The sequence below is a fragment of the Anomaloglossus baeobatrachus genome, chromosome 5 (assembly GCF_048569485.1).
Source record: "Anomaloglossus baeobatrachus isolate aAnoBae1 chromosome 5, aAnoBae1.hap1, whole genome shotgun sequence".
Classification (NCBI taxonomy): Eukaryota; Metazoa; Chordata; class Amphibia; order Anura; family Aromobatidae; genus Anomaloglossus; species Anomaloglossus baeobatrachus.
The window spans coordinates 181719771-181735123 of NC_134357.1; the positions used below are offsets into that span (position 1 = coordinate 181719771).

The following is a 15353-nucleotide window of genomic DNA, read 5'->3' on the forward strand; positions in this document are numbered from 1 at the left end:
TTAGCATAAAAACCCTCAATTTAAATATTGCCTTAGCATTAAAACTCAAGCTTGATTAAGAAGATGGCAAAATTATTTATTTATGTCCCTTGTTGGCAACTAGACATATCCTTGGAAATTCTCATAGCTCTATAATTCGATAGTAAAGTAATTTCTTCAAGTTTGGAGTTGAAATTGCTCTTTTCTTAAAAGTAAACTGTGACCTTTTGTTGACAGTGGTGTGTTTGTCACCAAAAAGGTATATTATTGGTTCTATAGAGGCCATTTACATACAAGTGCATCTGAATAAATTAGAATATTATCAAAAGTTAATTTATTTTAGTAATTCAATACAAAAAAAGGAAATGCATATATTATTTAAAGTCATTACAAATAGAGGGATCTATTTCAAGTTTTTATTTCTGTTACTGTTGATGATTATGGCTTACAGCCAATGAAAACCCAAACGTCATTATCTCAGAAAATTTGAATATTATATAAGACCAACTAAAAAAATGATTTTAAACTCAGAAATGTTGACCTACTGAAAAGTATGTACAGTAAATATACTCAATACTTGGTCGGAGCTCTTTTTGCATTAATTAAATCAATGAGGCGTGGCATGGAGGTGATCAGCCTGTGACACTGCTGAGGTGTTATGGAAGCCCAGGTTGCTTTGATAGCAGCCTTCAGCTCATCTGCACTGTTGGGTCTGGTGTCCCTCATTTTCCTCTTGACAATACCCCATAGATTCACAATGGGGTTGAGGTCAGGCGAGTTTGCTGGCCAAGCAAGCACAGTGATACTGTAGTTATTAAACCAGGTATTGGTACTTTTGGCAGTGTGGACAGGTGCCAAGTCCTGCTAGAAAATTAAGTTTCCATCTCCAAAAAGCTTGTCAGCAGAAGGAACCATGAAGTGCTTTAAAATTTCCTGGTAGACAGCTGCGCTGACTTTGATTTTGATAGAACACAGGGGACCTACACCAGCAGATAACATGGCTCCCCAAATCATCACTGATTGTTGAAACATTCCACTAGACCTCATGCAGCTTGGATTGTGGCCTCTCTACTCTTCCTCCAGACTCTGGGACCTTGATTTCCCAATGAAATGCAAAATTTACTTTCATCTGAAAACAACACATTGGACCACTGAGCAACAGTTCAGTTCTTTTGCTCCTTGGCACAGATAAGATGCTTCTGGCGTTGTCTATTGTTCATGAGTGGCTTGCCACAAGGAATTCAACAGTTATAGCCCATGTCCTGGATACACCTGTGTTTGGTGGCTCTTGAAGCACTGAATCCAGCAGCTCGTGAATCTACCCCAAATTTTTGAATGGCCTCTTCTTAACAATCCTATGAAGGCTGTGGTTACCCTGGTTGCTTGATCACCTTTTTCTACCACACTTTTTCCTTCCACTCAACTTTCCATTAATATGCTTGGATACAGCACTCTGTGAACAGTCAGCTTCTTTAGCAATGACCTTTTGTGGCTTACCCTCCATGTGCAGTGTGTCAATGACTGATTTCTGGACATCTGTCAAGTCAGCAGTCTTCCCCATGATTTTGTAGCTTACTGAACCAGACTAAGGGACCATTTTAACTTAGGAAGCCTTTGCAGATGTTTTGTTATAATTATTCTAATTTTCTGAGATAATGAGTTTTGGGTTTTCATTAGCTGTAAATCATAATCATCAACATTAAGAGAAATAAACACTTGAAATAGAGCACTCGGTGTGTAATGACTTTGCGTTTCCATTTTTGTATTGAATTACTGAAATAAATTAATTTTTGATGATATTCTAAGTAATTGAGCTGCACTTGTATATATATATATATATATATCTATATATATAATTGCCTTATTCTGTCTGTCTGTCTGTCTGTCTGTCTGTCTATCTGTCTGTCTGTCATGCTCCGAAATTGTGTCCTTACGGTGACACAAAGCTGATTGGCCGCTGGGCTCGCCATGGCCCCGCCCCCCCACACGGATTGGCCTCTCGCCCCGGCTCTCTGCAGGCCCCGCCCCCCTCACGCAATCCACGCTCGCTCTTGCCCAACTGACACGGAGCCCCGATTCCCAGGTGAGGACACACACACACATCAGATCACACTCACTCTCACACTCACTCTCACACACACCTCACACATCACAACATGCTGGGATATCGCTTGCTTCTACACCGGCTCCGTCAGGATCCCAGCAGCGCCACACATAACCTTGCGATGCTGGGATCTTCACGGAGGCCGTGAAAGCTGGTAACCATTATACACATCGGGTAACTAAGGTCCCTTAGTTACCCGATGTGTATCATAGTTACCAGTGTACACCGGCTCACACTCACTCTCACACACACCTCACACACACATCACATCGCATCCACACATCAAGGTCCTGCAGCGCCGGAAAATACAGACACATAACAGCACACATCCTGGGATATCGCTTGCTTCTCGGCCTCGATACTGTGCTGTTGTGATCTTCCAGGACCTGCGGGAGGATCACATGGCCAGAAGCATGTGATATCCCCGGATGTTGTGAGTATAAGCGCGTATGTGCGATATCGTCAGTGTCTGTGTGTGTGAGTGTATGCGATCGGGTGTGTGTGAGTGGATGCGATCGGGTGTGTGTGAGTGGATGCGATCGGGTGTGTGTGAGTGGATGCGATCGGGTGTGTGTGAGTGGATGCGATCGGGTGTGTGTGAGTGGATGCGATCGGGTGTGTGTGAGTGGATGCGATCGGGTGTGTGAGTGTCGGCAGAGGAGCACGGCGTGCTGAAGGAGGCTGGGAGCAGAGAGGCTGATCATGGGGAAGGCTGGGAGGAGAGAGGCTGATGGTGGGGGAGGCTGGGAGGGGGAGGCTGGGACGAGGGAGGCTGATGCTGGTGGAGGCTGATGCTTGGGGAGGCTGGGAGCGGAAGGCTGATGCTGAGGGAGGCTGGGAGAGGGAGGCTGGGAGGAAGGAGGCTGGGATGAGAGAGGCTGATCCTGGGGAAGGCTGGGAAGGGGAGGCTGATGCTGGGGGAGGCTGGAAGGAGAGAGGCTGGAAGGAGAGAGGCTGATGCATGGGGAGGCTGATGCTGGGGGAGGCTGGAAGGAGAGAGGCTAATGCTGGTGGAGGCTGATGCTTGGGGAGGCTGATGCTGGGGGAGACTGGGAGGGGAAGGCTGATGCTGAGGGAGGCTGGGAGGAAGGAGGCTGGGAGGAGAGAGGCTGATCCTGGGGAAGACTGGGAACGGGAGGCTGATGCTGAGGGAGGCTGGAAGGAGAGAGGCTGATGCTGGGGGAGGCTGGAAGGAGAGAGGCTGATGCTGGTGGAGGCTGATGCTTGGGGAGGCTGATGCTGGGGGAGACTGGGAGCGGAAGGCTGATGCTGAGGGAGGCTGGGAGAGGGAGGCTGGGAGGAAGGAGGCTGGGAGGAGAGAGGCTGATCCTGGGGAAGGCTGGGAAGGGGAGGCTGATGCTGGGGGAGGCTGGAAGGAGAGAGGCTGATGCTGGTGGAGGCTGATGCATGGGGAGGCTGATGCTGGGGGAGACTGGGAGCAGAAGGCTGATGCTGAGGGAGGCTGGGAGGAAGGAGGCTGGGAGGAGAGAGGCTGATCCTGGGGAAGGCTGGGAAGGGGAGGCTGATGCTGAGGGAAGCTGGAAGGAGAGAGGCTGATGCTGGGGGAGGCTGGAAGGAGAGAGGCTGAGGCTGGGAGGAGAGAGGCTGATGCTGGGGAAGGCTGATGCTGAGGGAGGCTGGGAGGGGAAAGCTGATGCTGGGGAAGGCTGGGAGGACGGAGGCTGGGAGGAGAGAGGCTGATCCTGGGGAAGGCTGGGAGAGGGAGGCTGATGCTGGAGGAGGCTGGAAGGAGAGAGGCTGATGCTGGCGGAGGCTGATGCTGGGGAGGCTGGGAGAGGGAGGCTGATGCTGAGGGAGGCTGGGAGGAGGGAGGCTGGGAGAGGTAGGCTGAGAGAAGAGAGGCTGATGCACACACACACACACACACACACACGCGCGCGCACTGCACAACACACCACACACACACACACACACTGGGAACCACAAACAACTGCCCTACACAGACACCCACACACACAGACAACGCTGCACACACACAACACCCAACACACAAACACCGCGGCACACACAAATATACGCACATACCGCACAACACACACATTGCTCAAAACATACCTCCCCCCAAAACACACCACACACACACAAACCGCGCAACACACACACAACGCTACAGACACACAGCGCTCCACAAACAACGCAACACACGCAACACACATACAACACCGCTATCACCCCCCGTCACACCCAGACAACACCCAGAACATGTACAGCGCCTACACAAACACTTGGTAACTACAGACAACAACATCTATATATATATATATATATATATAACAAAAATCATACATGAACTACACAATACGTAAATTCTAGAATACCCGATGCGTAGAATCGGGCCACCTTCTAGTATATATATATATATACTAGAAGGTGGCCCGATTCTACGCATCGGGTATTCTAGAATTTACGTATTGTGTAGTTCATGTATGATTTTTGTTATATATATATATATATATATATAGATGTTGTTGTCTGTAGTTACCAAGTGTTTGTGTAGGCGCTGTACACCCAGAACATGTACAGCGCCTACACAAACACTTGGTAACTACAGACAACAACATCTATATATATATATATATATATATAACAAAAATCATACATGAACTACACAATACGTAAATTCTAGAATACCCGATGAGTAGAATCGGGCCACCTTCTAGTATATATATATATATACTAGAAGGTGGCCCGATTCTACGCATCGGGTATTCTAGAATTTACGTATTGTGTAGTTCATGTATGATTTTTGTTATATATATATATATATATATATAGATGTTGTTGTCTGTAGTTACCAAGTGTTTGTGTAGGCGCTGTACATGTTCTGGGTGTTGTCTGGGTGTGACGGGGGGTGATAGCGGTGTTGTATGTGTGTTGCGTGTGTTGCGTTGTTTGTGGAGCGCTGTGTGTCTGTAGCGTTGTGTGTGTGTTGCGCGGTTTGTGTGTGTGTGGTGTGTTTTGGGGGGAGGTATGTTTTGAGCAATGTGTGTGTTGTGCGGTATGTGCGTATATTTGTGTGTGCCGCGGTGTTTGTGTGTTGGGTGTTGTGTGTGTGCAGCGTTGTCTGTGTGTGTGGGTGTCTGTGTAGGGCAGTTGTTTGTGGTTCCCAGTGTGTGTGTGTGTGTGTGGTGTGTTGTGCAGTGCGCGCGCGTGTGTGTGTGTGTGTGTGTGTGTGTGTGTGCATCAGCCTCTCTTCTCTCAGCCTACCTCTCCCAGCCTCCCTCCTCCCAGCCTCCCTCAGCATCAGCCTCCCTCTCCCAGCCTCCCCAGCATCAGCCTCCGCCAGCATCAGCCTCTCTCCTTCCAGCCTCCTCCAGCATCAGCCTCCCTCTCCCAGCCTTCCCCAGGATCAGCCTCTCTCCTCCCAGCCTCCGTCCTCCCAGCCTTCCCCAGCATCAGCTTTCCCCTCCCAGCCTCCCTCAGCATCAGCCTTCCCCAGCATCAGCCTCTCTCCTCCCAGCCTCAGCCTCTCTCCTTCCAGCCTCCCCCAGCATCAGCCTCTCTCCTTCCAGCTTCCCTCAGCATCAGCCTCCCCTTCCCAGCCTTCCCCAGGATCAGCCTCTCTCCTCCCAGCCTCCTTCCTCCCAGCCTCCCTCAGCATCAGCCTTCTGCTCCCAGTCTCCCCCAGCATCAGCCTCCCCATGCATCAGCCTCCACCAGCATCAGCCTCTCTCCTTCCAGCCTCCCCCAGCATCAGCCTCCCCTTCCCAGCCTTCCCCAGGATCAGCCTCTCTCCTCCCAGCCTCCTTCCTCCCAGCCTCCCTCTCCCAGCCTCCCTCAGCATCAGCCTTCCGCTCCCAGTCTCCCCCAGCATCAGCCTCCCCAAGCATCAGCCTCCACCAGCATCAGCCTCTCTCCTTCCAGCCTCCCCCAGCATCAGCCTCTCTCCTTCCAGCCTCCCTCAGCATCAGCCTCCCGTTCCCAGTCTTCCCCAGGATCAGCCTCTCTCCTCCCAGCCTCCTTCCTCCCAGCCTCCCTCAGCATCAGCCTTCCCCTCCCAGTCTCCCCCAGCATCAGCCTCCCCAAGCATCAGCCTCCACCAGCATTAGCCTCTCTCCTTCCAGCCTCCCCCAGCATCAGCCTCCCCATGCATCAGCCTCTCTCCTTCCAGCCTCTCTCCTTCCAGCCTCCCCCAGCATCAGCCTCCCCTTCCCAGCCTTCCCCAGGATCAGCCTCTCTCATCCCAGCCTCCTTCCTCCCAGCCTCCCTCTCCCAGCCTCCCTCAGCATCAGCCTTCCGCTCCCAGCCTCCCCAAGCATCAGCCTCCACCAGCATCAGCCTCCCTCGTCCCAGCCTCCCCCTCCCAGCCTCCCCCACCATCAGCCTCTCTCCTCCCAGCCTTCCCCATGATCAGCCTCTCTGCTCCCAGCCTCCTTCAGCATGCCGTGCTCCTCTGCCGACACTCACACACCCGATCGCATCCACTCACACACACCCGATCGCATCCACTCACACACACCCGATCGCATCCACTCACACACACCCGATCGCATCCACTCACACACACCCGATCGCATCCACTCACACACACCCGATCGCATCCACTCACACACACCCGATCGCATACACTCACACACACAGACACTGACGATATCGCACATACGCGCTTATACTCACAACATCCGGGGATATCACATGCTTCTGGCCATGTGATCCTCCCGCAGGTCCTGGAAGATCACAACAGCACAGTATCGAGGCCGAGAAGCAAGCGATATCCCAGGATGTGTGCTGTTATGTGTCTGTATTTTCCGGCGCTGCAGGACCTTGATGTGTGGATGCGATGTGATGTGTGTGTGAGGTGTGTGTGAGAGTGAGTGTGAGCCGGTGTACACTGGTAACTATGATACACATCGGGTAACTAAGGGACCTTAGTTACCCGATGTGTATAATGGTTACCAGCTTTCACGGCCTCCGTGAAGATCCCAGCATCGCAAGGTTATGTGTGGCGCTGCTGGGATCCTGACGGAGCCGGTGTAGGAGCAAGCGATATCCCAGCATGTTGTGTATACCTCCCCTCATTTACTCTGTCTTGTACCGAGGACGGGTTTCTGGATAGTAATAGTAACTATGGAAACAATTATTTAAAGTTGCATCTGTAGCATTCACCTGTGATCTCATTTTGTTTTTCTTTCAGATGACTTACAAGAGCGGCTGGTTGAACTTGATGTCCTCCCTTCTTTGGTCAGGATATTAACTGACTATCCAGATAATGAAACGTTGGTGCGTGTGGGTCTCTTGGCTTTGACCAATCTTGCGGATCTAGGTTAGAAATCTCTATGTCTGTAATATTGAAGTATAAGATCAATTACCAATCTCGTTTTCAGTGGAACTCAATGGAAAGGAAAAATGACAAATAAAAAGTAACCGTTGTTCAGATTTTTTACACAGTAATAGTAACAATTAGGATAAACATTTGTAGTACAAAATTTGTAATACAAGTTTTAAAAAAAAAACAAAACGTTATTAGATCCCAGTAGACCCCTGATTTCACTGCTCAGAAATTGTTCAGTACACCAGGCAGGGGCCAGGGCACGACAGGGTACGTGGACCCGAGGTCAGGGAGTAGCTTCAGGCAACCTGACAATTTTTCCCGACGAGAATGGAGCCTTCAAGATCCGCTCTCCACCCGCTCCAAAATCAGGGTACTAGCACAACGAGGGGGATAGAACTTTCCACTAAAACGGTCCAGGAAATCCCAAGCATGAACCCTGAGAGCAAGCTCCCTCAGTTAGCCATATTGGGGAGCGGGACCCGATTAGTTTCAAGCTATGGGGACCAACTAGAAGAGAACAAGGTGCCAAGGAAAAGGTCACAGATCAGCAGGCAACACCAGCAGAAACGGGACCCAAGCATGCCAGCGGTGTCCAGAACTTTGGTTTACTAAGTTGTCGGTGTCAGCTTTATGGACTGAGTGAGTACACAAGTGACCCCCTACCACCCCAACGGCATGTCCTGTCACCATCACTGAGGTCCGGGGCATCTCCCCTACTTGTGGAGGGGTTAAACACATGGCTGCCCACCCCATCGCCACAGGGTACTCCCAGCTGCAGCGGTGGTACTCCACCTTACCACACACCATGTGTGGCATCAAAAACTATTCAACACACCATTCCCTGTAAATACCCCCCTTTTTATTCGAGTTGCCGCACAATACCTCCCCCGGGTCCGGATGTCTCCTCGAGCCACCGCGGATCCGGATCCGAGCAGCCCCGGCTGCTGACGTGGGGGCGGCACACACAGTGTACAGGGAAAGCTGTCTGTGGTGTGGGCAGGGTGTGGAGACACGAGGATCAGTCGGTGCTCTCATCTGCTGGCCTGGCTGTGTTCAGAAAGACTGCACAGACCAGGGTTCATCCAACAGAATGCTCGCACTCCTTCCCCGTGGGAAAACCACTACTCAGTCAACACTAAGAAGAGATAGTGGCAAGCTTATAAAGCTGACTGAGCCAAGCAAGATATGTAGCCAAGCAAGCGGGTAGTCCCAGCCTGGGTTCTCCAAGTGAATTCATGGGTTCAGTTTTGAGCAGCAAATCAATTCTGTGAACCTTCAGCTGCAATCATAGATCCTATGCTTAAATCCTGTAAAATAAATCTTGATGCAGTTCTGTGATTCCCCATCTAGAATCGTCGTCCCTCAGCTGAGGTCATGTAGAATTTCTCCCTGGTGACAGAAGCAATGCCCTTTCATACCTCTCAGTTCTCACCTCAGGGTATTGGGTATTACAGGATTGGTTTCAGATGGCTGTTCTCTGATTGGTTGCTAGGTCAATCTGACTGTATAATTTTCCTCTGAGCTATTTAGTCAAATGGGCTGAGGCAATCCTCATTTACAGACAATATGGCTCCAATCAGTCTGACAAAAGACAATTGCTAACTTCTCTTGATTTAACAAACAAAGGAAAGCTATGTCTGGGCTAATTAAGAACAGTTCATTCCCCCCCACACAAGTGGCCAAATGCTGAGTTGTCACACAGGGTTATACAGGACTCAGCATTCAGATAACTTGTAGATCTGCAGCAGATAAAACACCAATTTTATCCAAACTACAGCAAGTAGCCCAGTAAGTAACACAGTAAAGGCCCCGTCACACTAAGCAACATCGCTAGCAACATCGCTGGTAACGAACAACTTTTGTGACGTTGCTAGCGATGTTGCTGTGTGTGACATCCAGCAACAACCTGGCCCCTGCTGTGAGGTCGTTGGTTGTTGCTGAATGTCCTGGGCCATTTTTTAGTTGTTGCTGTCCTGCTGTGAAGCACAGATCGCTGTGTGTGACAGCGAGACAGCAACAACTAATGTGCAGTGAGCAGGAGTCGGCTTCTGCGGAGGCTGGTAACCAATGTAAACATCGGGTAACCAAGAAGCCCTGTCCTTGGTTACCCGATATTTACCTTTGATACCAGACTCTGCGCTCTCACTGCCTGTGCTGCCGGCTCCTGCTCTGTGCACATTTAGCTGCAGCACACATCAGGCAATTAACCCGATGTGTGCTGTAACTAGGAGAGCAAGGAGCCAGCGCTAAGCATTGTGCGCTGCTCCCTGCTCTGTGCACATTTAGCTGCAGCACACATCGGGTTAATTAACCTGATGTGTGCTGTAACTAGGAGACTGGGGGCTGGTCACTGGTTGCTGGTGAGCTCACCAGCAACTCGTGTAGCCACGCTCCAGCGATCCCTGCCAGGTCAGGTTGCTGGTGGGATCGCTGGAGCGTCGCAGTGTGACAGCTCACCAGCAACCTCCTAGCAACTTACCAGCGATCCCTATCGTTGTTGGGATCGCTGGTAAGTTGCTTAGTGTGACTGGACCTTAAGGGTACCTTCACACTTAGCGATGCAGCAGCGATCCGACCAGCGATCTGACCTGGTCAGGATCGCTGCTGCATCGCTACATGGTCGCTGGTGAGCTGTCAAACAGGCAGATCTCACCAGCGACCACTGAACAGCCCCCAGCCAGCAGCGACGTGCAAGCGACGCTGCGCTTGTACGGAGCCGCCGACTGGAAGCTGCGGAGACTGGTAACTAAGGTAAACATCGGGTATGGTTACCCGATGTTTACATTAGTTACCAGCGCTGTGTGCAGGGAGCAGGGAGCCGCGCACACTGAGCGCTGGCTCCTTGCTCTCCTAGCTGCTGTACACATCGGGTTAATTAACCCGATGTGTAATGCAGCTACATGTGCAGAGAGCAAGGAGCCGCGCACACTGCTTAGCGCTGGCTCCTTGCTCTCCTAGCTGCTATACACATCGGGTTAATTAACCCGATGTGTACAGCAGCTACATGTGCAGAGAGCCGGAGCCGGCAGCACAGGCAGCGTGAGAGCTGCAGAGGCTGGTAACTAAGGTAAATATCGGGTAACCACCTTGGTTACCCGATGTTTATCTTGGTTACAAGCTTACCTCAGCTGTCAGACGCCGGCTCCTGCTCCCTGCTCGCTTCATTTGTCGCTCTCTCGCTGTCACACACAGCGATCTGTGTGTCACAGCGGGAGAGCGGCTTTGAAGAAAACGAACCAGGGCTGTGTGTAACGAGCAGCGATCTCGCAGCAGGGGCCAGATCGCTGCTCAGTGTCACACACAGCGAGATCGCTAATGAGGTCACTGCTGCGTCACAAAAAGCGTGACTCAGCAGCGATCTCGGCAGCGAGCTCGCTGTGTGTGAAGCACCCCTAAAGGTCTTTATCCTTAGATCATGCTGATCTCAGATGGAGTGTCAACAACCTGGTCGTGTACATAGGCAGCATCTTAGCAGCAGTTTGACAGACAGTATTGTTAATAAAGACTCATAATATGTTGCCAATCAATCCACCTATTAATCCTCCTAAGCCATCTATATGGGCATGCAGGTCAAATGAAGCTAAATAAAATGACACCGTGATATCTGCAATTCGATGTCTTATTCCAGAGAAATCCACATTTTTCTTACAGGTAAACGAGCTATTCAGGGTTTTGGGCCAGACATATACCTCTCTGAGAATCTGCTTCCAGCTTATTTCAGATACTGTATAAGGGGACATTACCAGTGTGATGTGTGATGGCCGCTTTGTGCTCTCCTGATGTCTCTGCAGAGTTGTGTATGATTATCTGTGTAATGGCCGCTCTCTGCTCTCCTGATGACACTGCAAAGCTGTGTGTGATTATAATTGTCTAGAGATGAGCGAGCATGCTCGCCACTGTTCGATACTCAATCAAGCATTGGGGTGCTGTGGCATGCTTGCTGCTTGATCGAGTATCCCTGGTGCTCGAGAGTCATACTCGATTCCTTGCAGCACATGTTTTGCAGTTGTTTTTCTGCCACTACACATGTGGGGATTGCTTGCCAATCATGGTAACGCCATAGGCATGTTGGCTACTGGTATTACAGTGATTGGCCGACTGTATCGTGTCATTAGGTCTATAAAATCAAAAATAATAGTTGCACTCAAGTAGAGGGAAGGAGAAAAAATAAAAAGATGCATATGGTGAACATTGAAATTTGAATATGCATTACTGCAAAGAAAACATGAACATTTTTGGGGAAAAAAATGAATTATTTTGCAAATAAAATTGGCCAAATTTACTTGAGCCCAGTTACCACACCAAGGTATAACTCTCAACTGGGTCCTAAGCGAAATTTTTGCCTCTTTTCGTGTCATTCCTGACCTCTTTATAAGGGCTAGAGAAGAACCTACAAAAGAAAAATTAAAACACCTGAAGTCACTGGGAGGAGTGCACAAACAAAGGACATGAATCCATAATACAAAATAGAAGGATTGCCGACACTTCCTAATCTTATAGTCTGAACTGGTGCAAACTGAACATAGCATACATTATCAAAAATAACAGTTGCACTCAAGTAGACTATAAGATTAGGAAGTGTCGGCAATCCTTCTATTTTGTATTAGGTCTTTAAAAGACCTGATGATGCGCCCCTTGGCTCACTTTACCTCGTAAACAGTGTAGGGAGAGCTCCTGGAGAAAGGATAGTGTATTAGAGTGATTATTGCCTTACAATCCTTGCTTCTGCAATGTAAAAAATCTATTCTATTCTGTAATAATACTGCTCTTAGCTGCATTTGGTGTAGGACTAGCTGCGAGAGAAAGGATAGTGTGTTAAAGGCATCTAGGCAGGGATTGTTGCCTTACAGTCCTTGCTGCTGCATCGTAAAACCAAAAATACTTTTCAGGCCTAAGTCTAATCTATTCTATTATATAAGAATACCGTTATTAGCTGCATGTGTAGGGAGAGCTGCTGGAGAAGGGAAAGTGTATTATAGGCATCTAGACAGGGATTATTGCCTTACAGTCCTTGCTGTTACAACTTAAAAAATCTATTGTATTCCCTAATAACCCCGCTCTTAGCTTTGCTTAGTGTAGGGAGAGTTGCTGGAGAAGGTTTAGCTTAGCATGATTCATTAGAAGCATCTAGGCAGGGGTTATTGCCTTAGAATTCTTCCTGCTGCAACGTAAAATCAAAAGTACTTTTCAGACCTACAACTATTCTGTTCTAGTCTGCCGTTTAACCCCTGTAATGGCGCTGTTAATATGTGATAGCGCCATTATAAATGCGATCGCGGTAAAGTTTTACTTACCACCCGATACCGGAAGTCACATGACATGATCACATGACTTCCGATGGTTGTCATGGTAGCACAGGGTCATGTGATGACTCCTGTGCTAGACATGAACTACTTTCACTTTCGCTTTCCACGGAGGCCAGGGAAGCAGAAAGTGCACGTATCTGCTGTTTACAGCTGTGTAGCTGTGATCAGCATATAGTGCAGAGCGATCGGATTGCTGATCGCAATAGCCCCCTAGGGGGACTAGTAAAATAAAAACATAAAATCAATTAATCTGATCAGAACGGCGTAGCGGCAAAAAAATTCCAAACGCCAAAATGAGGGTTTTTTTGTCGTCACAACTTTTGCGCAAAATGCAATAACAGGCGATCAAAACGTAGCATCTGCGCAAAAATGGTACCGTTAAAAATGTCAGCTCGAGTCGCAAAAAATAAGCCATCACTGAGCCATAGATCCCCAAAAATGAGAACGCTACGGGTCACGGAATATGGCGTAAAACGTGCGCCACTTTTTTCAGTTAAACTTCCGAATTTTTTTTAACCCCTTATATAAAAGTAAACCTATACATGTTTGGTGCCTACGAACTCGCACTGACCTGAGGCATCACACCCACACATTAGTTTTACCATACATTGAACACAGTGAATAAAATATCTCAAAAACAATAGTGCTATAGCACTTTTTTTTGCAATTTTTCTGCATTTGGAATTTTTTTGCCATTTTCCAGTACACTATATGGTAAAACCTATGATTTCATTGAAAAGTACAGCTTGTTCTGCAAAAAATGAGCCCTCACATGACCATATTGACTGAAAAATAAAAAAGTTACGTCTCTTAGAAAAAGAATGGCGAAAAAAAAAAAAACGGAAAGCGAAAAATCAGCCAGTCGTGAAGGGGTTAAGATGCACTGATGTGTTGTATAATATCAGGGCTAGTCAGGAGGATGGTGGCTCAGACATCCTCACCTTCAGAGGTAACTCAGAGATCAGGGATAGCTAGGGCACCCTAGACTGAGGGCCAGTCTAGAAGCCCCTGTCGCCAGCTATCTTCATAACCGCTGGACATTATAGTCGGCCCAACCTTTTTATTACAGTATGGACCCATATTGCTGTACAAGCGAGACATTTGCTGACCATGTCTCTTAAGGTGGTAGTGGTAGAAGGTAGTGGTTAATTTTTGGTTTTGGCAGCTGACCATGTCTCTTAAGGTGGCTGGGTTAAAGGAAGCTGTGTACAGCAACAAATTCAACCCGTCACACCTGAGCAATCTGTCAAGGTCCCTGGATCATCTGAACCTAAACTGCCTCTCCATGAGAGATTTTCGGGGAAGTGCAGCAGTTTGTTGCTTTTACGAAGCCATGTAAGTGGTATTTTTATTTACATCCCCACTCCTCTGGTGGTGAGGAACAGTGGATCAGAATTATTGTCTCACTCTTCTGTGGGGACTCACAAGCATGGGTCCTTTCCCTGTCAGCTGATTACCCTGTTTTTCTTATGGTAGATGTTGTTTCTCTGGCACTCAGTCTCATTTATGATGATCCTGATAAAACATCTTGAACCGAGTCTAAAATCCCTTCCTTATAAAAGGGGAATTGGCCTGCAGAAGATTTCTGTGCCAAATTCAAGCACTGGTCCATGGACACTGTGGAACAACCCTGCACTGAAAAGTCAATTTTTTCAGTGTGTATCTGAAGGAGGCATTGCTTATATATGAGACTCCTCTGTCTCTGGAATGTGCCATGTCACTGGTAATTCGGATTGATCTCTGTTTCCGTCAGAGGTGACATATTACCAAGACTCTCTGGGAGGGGGCATCTGTACCGTCTTTACCTTCGGAGGCCTCACCCAAGACCATGCAGCTTGGAGGGACGTCCCATGTGAGGAAAGGCTTTCTCACTGCTATAAAGGGTGGAGCTATTTTCTACTTTGGCAAAATGGGTCATTTTGTTGGTATCTGCTCCTCTGCACCCAAGGGAGTTCAGCAGTCAGAGAAACTTTTAGGCCCAGGTGGGTTGGGTATCCCAACCTGGGTCTGCTTTTTTCTTCCGCTATGGCATCTCAATATATGATACGTACTAGGCTTAAGGTGGGTGACCAAGATATCTCCGTAATGGTTCTTCTTGACAGTGGTTCTGGGGCTAACATAATTGATGAACTCTACATTGGGGTACTCCATTTGGAACTCATATCATTTTTTGTGCTTAACGACTTTCTAGCACAAATCATTGTAGGATTCCCCTGGCTTGTATAACATAACCCCACTACTGACTGGAAAGCCCAGGACATAATGAAGTGGAGCCCATACAGTAAAGTACACTGTTTAGGAACCTGTATTTTTGCTATAACCACTAGTCTTCTGGATCCTCTCTCACATTTTGGGGATGTTTTCTCTGAGAAGAGTTGTCAGCAGTTGCCGCCGCATAGACCCTATGACTCCACCATAATGTTTACGCCTGGGGCAAAGTTGCCCAAGTGCAGACTGTATAACCTGTCTGGCCAGAGAAACTAACGCTTAAAGATTATATTACGGAGAGCATGCCTTCTCGTCAAATTAGGCCATCCTTGTCTCCTGTGGCTTTGGGTTTTTTCTTTGTCAAAAAGAAGGATGGTGGACCAAATATGGGGTTCATGATCGATATCCCATGCCACTCATTCTGGACCTATTTAATCAGATTGCTGGTGCTAAATGGTTCTCT

General features: G+C 48.4%; 1 protein-coding gene across 2 annotated transcripts in view; it reads left to right on the plus strand.

Annotated features, from left to right (window-relative positions):
• The window catches only part of LOC142311030 (rap1 GTPase-GDP dissociation stimulator 1-like), a 331284-nt gene that overhangs the window by 147211 nt on the left and 168720 nt on the right, over positions 1-15353 (plus strand). For both annotated transcript variants that reach the window (XM_075349022.1, XM_075349021.1), the window contains one exon: positions 7239-7367. In XM_075349022.1, the coding sequence (XP_075205137.1) occupies positions 7239-7367 (129 nt within the window). The remainder of the gene's footprint in view (positions 1-7238; positions 7368-15353) is intronic.